Raw genomic sequence first — 14,945 nt, forward strand, 5'->3', positions numbered from 1 at the left:
GGGGACGCGAGCCCACCAGCCAGGCCCCACCCCAAGCCCCTCAGGCCGCTCTCACCTTAAGGCCCATCGGGCGGCTCTCACCTTAAGGCCCATCCGGCCGCTCTTCCTCCGGCCCCGCGCTGCCCTCCTCTCCGTCTGGGGCCACCTCCTCTTCCTCCCCGGAAGCGCCTGAGCCCAAGGAAGGCCTGGTGAGGTGGAGTCCCTGCCTTTCCGGCCATCGTGCCCGCCGCACCCCCCACACAGAGGGTCCGAACCCATCTCAGCGGCCCTCGGCCACCTCCTTCACCTGGCTGGAAGTCGATGGTCCGCAGCATTTCCGCCACGTGCTCCACCCTTACAGTGAATTGCTCCATGCTCTCATAGCCTGGCTCCGGCCGCCCTGCCAGCTCCACCTTCGACATGGCCCCGACCCTGCAGTGGCCACACGGACTCAGCTGGCAATGCCCCAGCACTCTCAAGCCCCACCCCAGCCAGTGGAGCAGTGCAGCCCCCTCCTTTCCCTTCCCGCTATGCCTACTCACTTATTGATCAGCTCCTTGGCCTGCTGCAGGGAAGAAAAGGAGGGTGAGAGTAAGCACTGGGCCAACCTGGGCAAAGTCCCATTTCTGAATCTCACCACAGTCCTGCGGGGTAGGTGGGAAGGCACATCCCAATTCGTTAAGCAGAAAACGAACTCAGAGGGGGTGACTTGCCCAAGGTCGTAGGGGCAAGCAGGTGCAAGAGACAAGACTTGAACCCGGGACTCCAGGTACCAAGGCCCTGACTCCAGCCACTGTGCAGCGCTGCCACCCACCCCCCCCCAGGGCCCACCTGGAGATACAGCGCCATTTGTGGCTCTTCCATGGACTGGATGGCAGACTCCACCAGCTTAGAGGAGGCCTCCAGGTGGTCGCCATACTGACGGATGAGGCCGCGGACGCGCTGCAGCTTCTCCTCTTGCTCCCGGGCCAGCGCCTGCAGCAGCTCACCCTTGCGCTCCTCCAGCACTGCGCACAGGCTCTCAAACCTCTGGTTTAACAACTGCTTCTGCCTCCGGCTATTGTCCTAAAAGATGGGGAGCAAGGATGAGGGAAGGCGTGGTGGCTGAGACCCGGTGGCTGGGAAAGCACAGGGTACTCACAGAGAACCAACACAGAAAGTGACCCATCCGTAGTGACACTGTGAGTTAGTGGCTGAGCCAGAATCCAGCCCAGATCTTTTCCATAATAAAAACACAATGCTTTAAAGTAGCTTCACTGATTGCTGTCTATATCCCTAGCCCTGGTTTTTATTTGCATTATTCCATTTAATTCTCAAAAAGAACCCATGAGGTAGCTGGTGTATCATTATCATCATCACTGTTTTATGAGGTTAAACAAAACCAAAGCACAGAGAAGTTAAATAACTGGATTAAAGTTTTGCGGCAAAGCTGGAATGCACACCCAGCAGCTTGGCAAAAGCACCTCCCACCACTCCCAGGACCCCAGAAACTTTCAGACCAGTTTGGCCAGAGGTCAGAGAGGAGCAGTTCTCTTGGGAGCCCGGGGTCCGCAGGCTAGCCAGTTGCTGTTCCTCCCTCCCTCCAGCCCAGGCTCACCTCAATAGTCTGGCACACCTCCTCCATCTGCGTGATCACTGCTTGCACACGGTCATTGCCTGCCACCAGCATCGCGATGCCATCGCTGAGCTCACTCTGATACACACACAGGTCAGCACTCAGAGCTGGGACCTGGCCTAGAGCTACACCCCTCACCCCAGCCAGGGTTGCCTAGGAGAGGGCTGGCCCTTCCACCTCACCCCCCATAAGGGCATCTACAGCAATCTAGAAGGCTTGAACCATCAAGAGGTACGGAAGCACATTCTAGTGATTCTGGAAGGAGGTGGAGAGAAGCCCTCCACCACTAAGTGGGGAAGGAACAGACAGTCTCCAACCATCCACCAGATACCAGACACTGGGCTAGATACTTTATCTGTAGATTCATTTCTTGCATCGATTCTGAGAAAGTCTTCAAGATTATCCATTGGCATAATATTGCCTCTTCTCTATTCTCTTTATCCTCTCATTCTGGGAATCTGATTAGACCTGTTAGACCTTCTCACTCTCAGCCTTCTCATCATCTCCCAGAACTGCACATTCTGTTTTTCTTTCAGTCCTCTCATACTGGTCACTAGTTCTGTTTTCAGACAAATCTATCATTTAATTCATTCGTTGATTTTTTTTTTTAATTTTTTTTGAGACGGAGTCTTGCTCTGTCACCCAGGCTGGAGTGCAGTGGCGTGATCTCGGCTCACTGCAAGCTCCGCCTCCCGGGTTCATGCCATTCTCCGAGTAGCTGGGACTACAGGCGCCCACCACCACGCCCAGCTAATTTTTTGTATTTTTAGTAGAGATGGGGGTTTCACCGTGTTAGCCAGGATGGTCTTGACCTTGTGATCCGCCTGCCTCGGCCTCCCAAAGTGCTGGGATTACAGACATAAGCCACTGCATGGGGCCGATTTTTTTTTTTAAGAGACAGTCTCACTCTGTCACTCAGGCTGGAGTGCAGTGGTATGATCATTGTTCACTGGATCCTCAAACTCCTGCACTCAGGTGATCCTCCTGCTTCAGCCTCCCTAGTAGCTGGGATTACAGGCACATGCCACCACTCCCAACTAATTAAAACAAAAAAATTGTTTTAGTCCGGGCGCGGTGGCTCACGCCTGTAATCCCAGTACTTTGGGAGGCGGAAGCGGGCGGATCACGAGGTCAGGAGATCAAGACCATCCTGGCTAACACGGTGAAACCCCGTCTCTACTAAAAATACAAAAAATTAGCCAGGCGTGGTGGTGGGCGCCTGTAGTTCCAGCTACTCAGGAGGCTGAGGCAGGACAATGGCGTGAACCCAGGAGGTGGAGCTTGCAGTGAGCCGAGATCACTACGCTGCACTCCAGCCTGGGCGACAGAGCGAGACCTCCATCTCAAAAAAAAAAAAATTTTTTTTTAGAGATGGAGGTCTCGCTCTGTCGCCCAGGCTGGTCTCGAACTCCAGGCCTTGTCCTCCTGCCTCAGCCTCCCTAGTCACTGGGTTTACAGGTTCCAGCCACCATGCCCAGCCATCTGTTGAATGTTTTATATCTATATATCTATATATATATATCTGTATATCTATATCTATCTATCTATCTATCTATCTATCTATCTATATATATTTGAGACAAGGTCTCACTCTGTCGCCAAGGCTGGAGTGCAGTGGCTCGATCTTAGTTCACTGCAGCCTCGACCTTCCAGACTCAGGTGATCCTCCCACCTCAGCCTCCCAGGTAGCTGGGACTCCAGGCGCATGACACCACGTCAGGCTAATTTTTTATATTTTTTTGTAGACGGGGTTTCAACATTTCCCCAGGTTGATCTCCAACTCCTGGACTCAAGTGATCCTCCCACCTCAGCCTCCCAAAGTGTCGGAATTACTGGCGTGAGCCACCACACCCAGCTACATGGTTGGTTTTTGATATTCTATTATTGTTTGGTTTTTAAATTTTTTCATCTTTTTTTAAAAAGCATTTGATTTACAGTGACTTCCAATTATTTAATAATTCCAATATCTCAGTTCCTTTTGTGGGGGGTCCTAAATCTGTATTTTTTGTTTCTGCTGACTTCACTCATGGATTACGTTTCTCTGTGCACCTTCGATTGTGATCTAATATTTTATTGATATTAATTAATCTAGGGAATACCTACGGGCCTAAATTGTGCATATTTTCCTCTAGGCAGTATTTGCATTTGCCTCTGTTGAAAGCCAGGTGGCGCAATTTACTGCTTTAGCTCCTAGGATCCTAGTTTAACCTACGGTCTCCGGAAACTTTTTTTTTTTTTTAGACGGAGTCTCTCCCTGTTGCCCAGGCTGGAGTGCAATGACGTGATCTCAGCTCACTGCAACCTCCGCCTCCTGGGTTCAAGCGATTCTCCTGCCTCAGCTTCCCGAGTAGCTGGGATTACAGGGCCTGCAACCACGCCCGGCTAATTTTTTGTATCTTTAGTAGAGACGGGATTTCACCATGTTGGCCAGGTCTCGAACTCTTGACCTAGTGATCTGCCCGCCTCGGCCTCCCAAAGTGTTGAGATTACAGGCGTGAGCCACTGCGCCCAGCCGGGTCTCTGGAATCTTAGCTGCAGGTACCCCTCCTTTTAGGGGTTTGGAGGAATAGTCTGGTCTCTCTAGCTCAGTGACATTGCCAGCACTGGTCCTCTGCGAAATGCTGCCTTTTCTGTGCTTGCCACTCAGGGTTCTGCTTTCAGCTCCGCCTTTTCTCTTCGCCCCTCCCCACCCCCACTGATTTCCTTTGTTTCTATGTACCAAGCAATATAATCTGAAAATTCTGTTTTACACAGAATCTAGTTGTGTGATAGAGAGGACCCTGCAAGTATCTCACCCACCATACTGAAGTCTCTGCTTTCATCCATTATCGAATTTTATCCTTATAGCTACTTTCACAAGTAGGCATTTTCACCCTAATTTTACACATGAGGAAAGTGAGGGCCACAAAGGTCCAGTAACATACCTAGGTGACATACCGAGTCAAGCACAGAGCTAGGACTTTGACTCCAATCTGCTTGACTTTTATTTTATTTTCGAGACAGAGTTTCACTCTTTTTGCCCAGGCTGGAGTGCAATGGCGCAATCTCAGCTCACTGTAACCTCCGCCTCCGCAGTTCAAGTGATTCTCCTGCCTCAGCCTCCCGAGTAGCTGGGATTACAGGTGACTGCCACCATGCCCAGCTAATTTTGTATTTTTAGTAGAGAAAGGGTTTCACCATGTTGGCCAGGCTGGTTTGGAACTCCTGACCTTAAGTGATCCATTCACCTTGGCCTCCCAAAGTGCTGGGATTAGAGGCATGAGCCACCACGCCTGGCTTAATCTGCTTGATTTTATTTTTATTTATTTATTTTATTTTAGGTATTATTATTATTATTATTTTTAGACGGAGTCTCGCTCTGTCGCCCAGGCTGGAGTGCAGCGGCGCGATCTCGGCTCACTGCAAGCTCTGCCTCCCAGGTAAACAATTCTGCCTCAGCCTCCCGAGTAGCTGGGACTACAGGCGCCTGCCACCACGCCCGGCTAATTTTTTTGTATTTTTAGTAGAAATGGGGTTTCACCGTGTTAGCCAGGATGGTCCCGATCTCCTGACCTCGTGATCCACCCACTTTGGCCTCCCAAAGTACTGGGATTACAGGCGTGAGCCACTGCGCCTGGCCTATTTATTTATTTTTGGATGGAGTTTTGCTCTTGTTGCCCAGGCTGGAATGCAATAGCGCAATCTCAGCTCACTGCAACCTCCGCCTCCCGGGTTCAAGCGATTCTCCTGTCTCAGCCTCCCAAGTAGCTGGGATTACAGGCACATGCCACCACACCTGGCTAATTTTTGTATTTTTAGTAGAGACAGGGTTTCATCATATTGGTCAGGCTGGTCTCGAACTCCTGATTGCAGGTGATCCGCCCGCCTCGGCCTCTTAAAGTGCTATGATTACAGGTGTGAGCCACCGCCCGGCCTGCTTGACTTTAAAACTAAGTGGAGTAACGCTTTGGGAGGCTGAGGTGTCAGGGGCGTTTGAACCAGAGCAACTCCATCTTGAATAGGGGCTGGGTAAAATGAGGCTGAGACCTACTGGGCTGCATTCCCAGATGGTTAAGGCATTCTAAGTCATAGGATGAGATAGGAGGTCGGCGCAAGATACAGGTCATACAGACCTTGCTGATAAAACAGGTTGCAGTAAGGAAGCCGGCCAAAACCCACCAAAACCAAGACGCCAATGAGAGTGACCTCTGGTGGTCCTCACTGCTACACTCCCATTAGCTCCATGACAGTTTACTAATGCCATGGCAATGTCAGCAAGTGACCGTATATGTTCTAAAAAGGGAAGGCATGAATAATCTACCTCTTATTTAGCATATCATCAAGAAATAACCACAAAAATGGGCAACCAGGCTGGACCCGGTAGCTCACGCCTATAATCCCAGCACTTTGGGAGGCCAAGGAGAGTGGATCACCTGAGTTCAGGAGTTTGAGACCAGCCTGGCCAACACGGTGAAACCCTGTCTCTATTAAAAATACAAAAATTAGCCAGTCATGGTGGCGGATGCCTGTAATCCCAGATACTTGGGAGGCTGTGGCAGGAGAATCACTTGAATCTGGGAGGCAGGGGTTGTAGTGAGCTGAGATCGCGCCATTGCATTCCAGCCTGGGCGACAAGAGCGAAACTCCATCTAAAAAAAAAAAAGAGGGCAACCAGCAGCCCTAGGGGCTGCTCTGTCTATGGAGTGGCAATTGTCTTATTCCTTCACTTTCCTAATAAACTTGCTTTCACTTTACTCTATGGACTAGCCCTGAATTCTTTCTTGCGCGAGATCCAATAACCCTGTCTTGGGGTCTGTGTCAAGACCTCTTTCCTCTAACAGAGGCAGGAGGATGGCTTGAGCCCAGGAATTCAAAACAAGCCTGGGCAACACAGTGAGATCTTGTCTCTTTTTAATATTGTATGTTTGTTTTTGAGACAAGGTCTCACTCTATCACCCAGGCTGGAGTGCCGTGGTGCAATCATGGCTCACTGCAGCCTCAACCTCCCGGGCTCAAGTGATCCTCCCACCTCAGCCTCCCGAGTAGCTGGGACTACAGGCATGCCACCATGCCCAGCTAATTTTTTGTAGAGACAAGGGTCTCACTATGTCACACAGCTCAGGCTGGTCTCAAATTCCTGGACTCAAACAATCCCCCTGCCTCGATCTTCTAAAGTATTATTAGTACTACTACTACTAATAAATATTATTATTAATAGTATCCTCCCAAAGGATTACAAGTGTGAGTCACTGTGCCCTGCCTGAGACCCTGTCTCTATGTAAAAATAACAAATTAGGTTTGGGCACAGGGGCTCACGCCTGTAATCCCAGCATTTGGGAGGCCAAGGTGGGTGGATCACCTGAGGTCAGGAGTTCCAGACCAGCCTGGCCAACATGGTGAAGCCCCGTCTCTACTAAAAATACAAAAAATTAGCTGGACATGGTGGTAGGCGCCTATAATCCCAGCTACTCTGGAGGCTGAGGCAGGAGAATTGCTTGAACCTGCGAGGCAGAGGTTACAGTGAGCCGAGATCGTGCCATTGCACTCCAGCCTGGGCAACAAGAGCAAAACTCCATCTCAAAATAAATAAATAAATAAACAAATAAATAAATAAAATTTAAAAATTAGCTGGTCATGGTGGCACATGCCTGTAGTTCCAGCTACTTGGGAGATTGAGGTGGTAGGGATCACTTGAGCCCAGGAGTTCAAGGCTGCTGCAGTGAATCACAATCATACCAGGGCATTCCAGCCTGCGCGACAGAGATCCCCACATCTCTTAAAAAATAAACAAATGGAGCTGGGCACAGTGGCTCACACCTGTAATTCCAGCACTCTGGGAGGCCAAGGTGGATGGATCACATGAGGCCAGGAGTCAAAAAAAAACCAAAAAACAAAAAAGCTGGGTGTGGTGGCACATGCCTCTAATCCCAGGTACTTGGAAGGCTGAGGCATAAGAACGGCTTGAACCCGGGAGGCTGAGGTTGCTGTGAGCCAAGACTGTACCACTGCACTCCAGCCTGGGTGACAGAGCGAGACTCCATCTCAAAATATGATAGATAGATAGATAGATAGATAGATAGATAGATAGATAGGGCTGAGTGCGGTGGCTCACATCTATAATCTTAGTGTTCTGCGAGGCTAAGATGGGAGGATCACTTGAGCTCGGGAGATCAAGGCTGCAGTAAGTTGTGTTTGTGCCACTGCACTCCAGCCTGGGCAACAGAGTGAGATCCTGTTTCTAAATAAATAAAGAAATAAGTAAACAAAAGATAAGTGGAGTAAGAGGCTGACACTGAGACCCTGTCCTAAGCCCCTATCTCTCACACATCTACTCCCTCCCATTTGATACCTTCTGGCGTTTGTAAATGGTGGGCAGTGGGGCCACCTCACAGTCCTTGTGGGCACCGAAGACCTTGCAGAGAGAGCAGGTGGGCACCTCACAGCTCAGGCAGTAAATATTGATCTTCTCTTCTTCATGCTCCTCGCACATGAGGTGCTGCTCAGCCTTGGAGTGCAGCGGCCTAGAGAGGAGTGGGCAGGGGGAGGTGGACCTTAAGCATGAAGGGTCCTAGGAATACCTTCTCTTCAGCCTCCACCAACTGCCACCACCTTCTCCGCCCCTGCAGCTAGTGCTGTGGCTGAACTGGTGAGTACTTCCACAGAGCTCTGAATTTGGGGAACAGAAGGAGCTAAGAGTTAGAGGAGGCCTGGATCCGAGAACAGTCTGTATTACAGGGGGCAGGGAAGTCCCACAGGACAGGAAGTCTTGGAAGGTTAGCGAGGATCTTGCTGGTGGACTGCCAGCCTCTCCCAGGAGGAGAGGGTAGCAGTGAAGTACTGGCTAGGGAATCAGAGACTGCCCTCTCTGGGAGGCCTGAGGCACGTCCCTCTCTGGATCCAGTCCTATGGTCTCTAGACAGAATAGGCAGGTTGACCGTTTCAATCTCTCCCTTTTGGCTCTGATGGGTTCCTTGGCTGTGTCCCAAGCCCTGCCATTAGAGAGGCAAGAGACTCTGGTGGCTCACCTGGACGACTCCTGCTTGTAAATGTCGATAATGTTCTCCACTAGCAGGTTTCGCTGCAGGCCGTAGACACCGTGTCTGTCCAGGACAACCTCATGCCTGCACGATGGGCAGCGGAAACGGCCTCCTGAAGACACAGTGGTGGAGCCCCGGGACTGCCATAGAGGATTCGAGGCCTGCAGGGACAGATGGCTTGAGAGAACAGGCACAGGGAGGCATGAAGGGACTCGGAGGAGGCAGGGGGAAAGGGCTTGGGGGCTAGGGAGTAGGAACTTGATGGAGGGGAAGATGTCAGCTCTTCTCTGTGGCTGGATCCACCTCTGAGAGCAGCGCACAGTGGACGGCCATGGAGACCCTGCTTCCCACCTTTGCCTCATTATTCAGCCCACCTCCTAGAGTGCCCCTGCATCCAGAGCTCAGCTTTGGTCAAGGCACAGTCAGGATGGGATCTCTCCAAAGGGGTCCAGCTTGGAGCCGTGGGGAGACACTGGCCTTGGCAATAAGGCTGAGGCAGGAAATGAACTCTGAGTGGTGCGACCAATGTCTTCCAGTCTGGGGCCCTCTTGGGCCACAACTGGAGGAGATTCTCTGCAGTCCTGGGCAGGGGTACAAGCAGACACAAGTGCTCAACAATGGGGTTCACAAACTGTAACTAGCCAGGTAATTCTAGAAAATTACTCCAGGAACTGGAAGTCAGGAGTCCTGGGTTCTTGTGCTATCTCTGATGCCCTCCCCCGGTCTTTTTTTTTTTTTTGAGACAGGTTCTTTCTCTGATGCCCAGGCTGGAGTGCAGTAGTGGGATCACAGCTCACCGCAGCCTCGACCTCCTGGGCTCAAGCAATCCTCCCATCTCAGTCTTCTGAGTAGCTGGGACTACAGGTGTGTGCCACCATGCCCAGATAATTTTTTTTATTTTTAGTAGAGATGAAGTATCACTATGTTGCCCAGGCTGGTCTTAAACTCCTGACCTCAAGTGACCCTCCCACCTCGGCCTCCCAAATTGCTGGGATTATAGGCGTAAGCCACCATGCCCAACCTCTTAAGTATATAAATTTAGGCAGGTATTCAACCTCTGTAAAGCTGAGGATAAAATTATTCATTTATAGTGTGCCAGGTAGTTGCTGGACTCTGAGTTAAAGATACAAAGAAAATGCATCCTGTCCTAAGGACAAGCACCTGACAACTGCATCCAGCAGGATGGGTGTTGTGATAGGGGTAGGCTCAGAAGGAGGACTTCACAGACACCCATCACTTCCTCCGGCTTACATCTCTTGCCTAGAGTAGTTGCTCCATCCTATCCTAGAAGGGAGATCCCTGCCACAGATGATTGATTCAGAGCTAAGGAGGTGATCACCTGATCCAAGCAGAACCAATCAAATATTCTCTCCTAAGAATTTGGACTTGAGACTCAGGGGCTTAGCTGGCTATGCCATGTGCTGCTTAGGAATTGAATAGACCTGTGGAATTGGGCTAAGAGCTGACATCACGGCCACCCTGGAAAGTGTAAGGGGTCAGAAACTGAACAGAGAAGGCTGGTCTACAGAGAAAAGAGTCTATGTGTGGGGAGATGCAGAGATGAAAGACTGGCAGACACTGCTTATTGTACCCTGACGTTCACCACCTTTTCTTCTTTAATAATAAGTGCCCTGACTTTTAACAAGACACATGGTATAAAGGGCTGGGTGTGGTGGCTCATGCCTGTAATCCCAGCACTTTGGGAGGCCGAGGTGGGCAGATCACTTGAGCTCAGGAGTTTGAGACCAGCCTGGGCAACATAGCAAGAACTCATCTCTACTAAAAATAAAAAAATTAGCTGGGCATGGTGGCGCACACCTGTAGTCCCAGCCACTTGGGAGGCTGAGGCAGGAGAATTGCTTGAAACCAGGAGACGGAGGCTGCAGTGAGCTGAGATAGTACCACTGCACTCCAGCCTGGGCAACAGAGGGAAACTCCATCTCAAAAAAACAAACCAAAAAACCCATGAATCTAAGCCTCCCTTCCAGCTGGGTGTGGCCAATTAGCTGTGCTCTGGGATGTAGATGCAAATGTTTTGTGTAATTTGTAGGAAATTGCACAAACCGTCTTTCATGGGAGGGGCATGCCCTGCTCCTCCCCTTTTCTCCTGCCTGCTGGCTGGAAAGAAGACGGGATGGCTCAAGTTGAAGCAGCCGTCTTGAGCCATGAAGTGGCAGCCACATGTTGAGAATGGTAACGAGATGAAAGGAGGTCTCTGATGAGGCAGTCCTGCACTGTCCACCCATACTTTCACTTGAGAATAAAGCAAATTTTTACCCTCTTTAAGCCACTGTTATTCTGGGGTTTCTGCCACTTAGAACAGAACCTAATCCTAACTGGCTGGAAGATTATGCATTCCTAGAGAGTAATGGAGACAGTGGTCACCTATGAGCTAGCACAGTGAGATGCACTTCCTACAACTGGGATGCATGAAATTCTCCAAACCCTTACACCATACACAAACCAGAAGACAGTTTGGAAGGCCCCTTGCGTGTGTGCAGCAACACCCCATCGTGCACAGAGTGCAGCCAAGTCAAGGGTCTTGTTTGATCCTTTGGTAGCAAGGGCTGTAGGCAAGGCAGGAAACGTGGACCCACTGTGAAGTGAGCAGCTTATCTTGGGGAGAGTAACTGGTGTGTGCCATAAATATCACATCTTTCTTGGGATTTCTTGAGAATCGTGTTAACCCTTAAGCCCATCATAAACCTGGGGCAGATTAGTTTGAGATAATTCAAGGCATGTTTGTACATCTGCCTTCTCAGTAGCTAGAAATGTATGAATATTGTTGAGTTTAGTTTAGGGAATGCGTTAAAGTGTATAATCACTTGCCTTTTGTTTGCTTAATACAATTACTTTTCAATATTTAGAACCCAAGTGAGGAAAGAGGTGTTGGGAGAACTGTAAGGCTGCAGTCTCCTGTCTTTCTTATCTTTGATTTGCTGATGGCAAGCATATAGAGATATTTGAATGGGAGGAAGGGGGACCTATATCCCACAGCAAAGATAAACTCTTGGGCAGCCGCTCTCCCCAACCTCCATCCCTCACTGCACCCTTCCTCTTCCTGAGCCACAAAGGCAGGGATACTCATTACTTAACATTCAACAAATGTTTTGAGACCAGGCGCGCTGGCTCATGCCCATAATCCCAGCACTTTGGGAGGCTGAGGTGGGTGGATCATGAGGTCAAGAGTTCGAGACCAGCCTGGCCAACATGGTGAAATCCCGTCTCTACTAAAAATACAAAAATTAGCTGGGTGCGGTGGCAGGCGCCTGTTATCCCAGATACTTTGGGAGGCTGAGGCAAGAGAATTGCTTGAACCCAGGAGGTGGAGGCTGCAGTGAGCCAAGATCATACCATTGCACTCCAGCCTGGGAGACAAGAGTGAAACTCCGTCTCAAAAAAAATATGTTTTGAGGGCTTATCATGTGTCAAGCATCGTGTCATGGGTTTTCCAGACATTGTTGTATTTATTCCTCAAGAACTTCTTGTAAAGATGGTTGAGGATCCCAGCTACTCGGGAGGCTGAGGCACAAGAATCACTCAAACCCTGGAGTCGAACCCAGGAGGCCGAGGTTGCAATGAGCCGAGATTGCGCCATTGCACTCCAACCTGGGCGACAGAGCAGGACTCTGTCTCAAAAAACAAACAAACAAAAAAAGATGGTCGAGGAGGTGAACAATCACTCCTAACTTAGTCTACAAGAAATAGAATAATAATGGCTAACATCTACTGAGCCAGGATTTGCTCTAAGTCTTTCATTTGTATTAATTCACTTAATCCTCATATCAACCCTGAAGTAGGTAATACTCTTTTTTTTTTTTTTTTTTTTTTTTTTTTTTGAGATGGAGTCTTGCTCTGTCGCCCAGGCCGGAGTGCAGTGGTGCAATCTCAGCTCACTGCAACCTCCATCTCCCGGGTTCAAGCGACTCCCCTGCCTCAGCCTCCCAAGCAGCTGGGACTACAGGCGCCTGCCACTATGTCCGGCTAATTTTTTTGTATTTTAGTAGAGACAGGGTTTCACCATGTTGGCCAGATGGTCTCAATCTCCTGACCTCGTGATCCGCCCACCTCAGCCTCCCAAAGTGCTGGGATTACAGGTGTGAGCCACCATGCCTGGCCCTGAAGTAGGTAATAGTCTTAGCCCCATTTCAAGGATGAGGAAATTGTGTCTCAGTGAAATTAAATAAATTGTACACGGTCATGAGCTAATAGGTGGCAAAGCCAGTACTGGAACTTAGGCACTCTGACTCCAGAGCCTGTCCTAATAATCATTGTGTTCCACTGTCAGACACAATAAAACTTAGGCCAGGCTGTGCACGGTGGCTCATGACTGTAATCCCAACACTTTGGGAGGTCAAGGCAGCAGGATGGCTTGAGTGCAGGAGTTCAAGACCAGCCTGGGCAGTACAGTGAAACCACGTCTCTACAAAAAGAAGAAAAAGCAAGGTGGCTTATGCCTTTAGTCCCAGGTATTTGGGAGGCTGAGGTGGGAGGATCACTTGAGCCCAGGAAGTCAAGGCTGCAGTGAGCTGTGATCATGCCACTGCACTACAGCATGGGTGACAGAGTGAGACCTGTCTCAAAAACAAAACAAACAAACAAACAAAAAACAAAAAAACCCTTAGAGCTAATATTCATTTCTCTGAGTCTCAGGCAGAGGCAGTTTCTTTTACTGTTGTTGTTGTTGTTGTTATTGTTGTTGTTGTTTTTGAGACAGAGTCTCACTCTGTCGTCGGGCTGGAGTGCAGTGGCAGGATCTTGGCTCACTGCCACCTCCACCTCCCGGGTTCAAGCGATTCTCCTGCCTCAGCCTCCTGAGTAGCTGGGAGTACAGGCACGTGCCACCATGCCCGGCTAATTTTTTGCATTTTTAGTAGAGATGGGGTTTCCCCATGTTGGCCAGGCTGGTCTTGAACTCCTGACCTCAGGTGATCCACCCGCCTCGGCCTCCCAAAGTGCTGGGATTACAGGTGTGAGCCACCTCACCTGGCCGTTTTTTGTTTTTGTTTTTTAAGTAAAAAAAGTAAAAGGGTAATAAAGGAACAAACCTCAAACCTTCACAGAGGAAAGAAACTACAGCCTGAAAATCAACTATGCAACTGTGGACTAAAGCTATTTAAGCAAAGATCAACAAAAGATGACTCATCAAATTAAAACCCTGTGTGCCATGGAGCTCTATAAGGGCCCTGCTTTCAACCAGAATGACCTGTTTGTCTGTGAAATGGAGAGGAAATAGCTCAAATCTCAGGGGAGACCTCCTCCCATGGACCTGTGTGGGCCTCTATGGTAGATAAATCACGGGATTCTGCGTGAAAAATACTCCAAGACAACACAACCAAATTGAGACACTCAACTACCTATTAATTCAGGTCATACCCCTCTATTCACCAAAGAAGGCACAGAACTAAAGAGAGATTGCAAAACCAATGACAACATCCAACCAGGCAGCTTATATTTAAGAGGACAGTGAAAGAAAGCCAAGATAAACACAGTGGGTTGAGTCAGGAATTCACCTTCAGCTCCAGATAAAAGTACCCTGATAAAAGGGGAGTGATAAGCAGACAGAATCCAACAAAAGATGCAAACCAGATAATACAAAAAGAAAAGAAAAAAGAAAGCTTGACAAACAAGGGACAGATACTCCAAGAATCAATACCATTTCGATATACCATTTTAAAAGAAATAACAAAAACAAAGAGATATAAGTGATCAAAACTGGAGAAGAAAAGAGAGCTAGCAGAATTAAGGAAAGAAATCAAGTAAATATCAACACAGAAAAAAAATCCACATTTGACAGGAGAATGGATGATGCTGATAAAAGTCACATAGATTGCAATAGAAATTATCAGCTAAAAGTAACCAGGTCTGCAGTCTGTAACATGGATAAACCTTGAAGACATTATGCTAAGCAAAATAAGCCAGACACAAAAGGACAAATATTGTATGATTCCTCTTAAATGAGGTACCTGGCATAGGATGGATGGTGGTTGCCAGTTGCTGGAAGGAGGGGGAGTAGGGAGGTATTGTTTAAGGGGTGTGGGGTTTCAGTTTGGGGTGGTGATAAAGTTCTGGAGATGGATAGTGGTGACAGTTTCACAACAATGTAAATGTATGTAATGCCATTGAACTGTACATTTAAAAGGTTAAGGTGGTACATTTCATGTTATGTGCATTTTACAAAAATTAAAAAAAAATTTTTGAGACAAGATCTCTCTCTCTGTCATCTCAACTTCCTGGGATCGAGGGATCCTCTCACCTCATCCTCCCAAGTAGCTGGGACTGCAGGTGTGCCACCATGCCCAGCTAATTTTTAAAAAAAGTTTCTGCAGAGATAG

General features: G+C 48.9%; 1 protein-coding gene across 6 annotated transcripts in view; it reads right to left on the reverse strand.

Annotated features, from left to right (window-relative positions):
* TRIM54 (tripartite motif containing 54) overlaps nucleotides 1–14,945 on the reverse strand; it is a 29,802-nt gene that overhangs the window by 816 nt on the left and 14,041 nt on the right. For 2 of the 6 annotated variants that reach the window (XM_055108130.2, XM_034952826.3), the window contains 8 exons: nucleotides 8,599–8,771; nucleotides 7,923–8,094; nucleotides 7,686–7,811; nucleotides 1,577–1,672; nucleotides 811–1,044; nucleotides 522–544; nucleotides 287–411; nucleotides 82–168 (listed from right to left, as the gene is read on the reverse strand). In XM_055108130.2, coding sequence (XP_054964105.1) covers nucleotides 83–168; nucleotides 287–411; nucleotides 522–544; nucleotides 811–1,044; nucleotides 1,577–1,672; nucleotides 7,686–7,811; nucleotides 7,923–8,094; nucleotides 8,599–8,771 — 1,035 coding nt within the window. In that variant the 3' untranslated portion in view covers nucleotide 82. Of the gene's footprint in view, nucleotides 1–55; nucleotides 169–286; nucleotides 412–521; nucleotides 624–810; nucleotides 1,045–1,576; nucleotides 1,673–7,685; nucleotides 7,812–7,922; nucleotides 8,095–8,598; nucleotides 8,772–14,945 lie in introns of those variants that run through there. The other 4 variants (XM_063595025.1, XM_055108129.2, XR_008624397.1 and 1 more) reach the window with 4 other exon arrangements.

Source organism: Pan paniscus, chromosome 12 (assembly GCF_029289425.2).
Source record: "Pan paniscus chromosome 12, NHGRI_mPanPan1-v2.0_pri, whole genome shotgun sequence".
Classification (NCBI taxonomy): domain Eukaryota; kingdom Metazoa; phylum Chordata; class Mammalia; order Primates; family Hominidae; genus Pan; species Pan paniscus.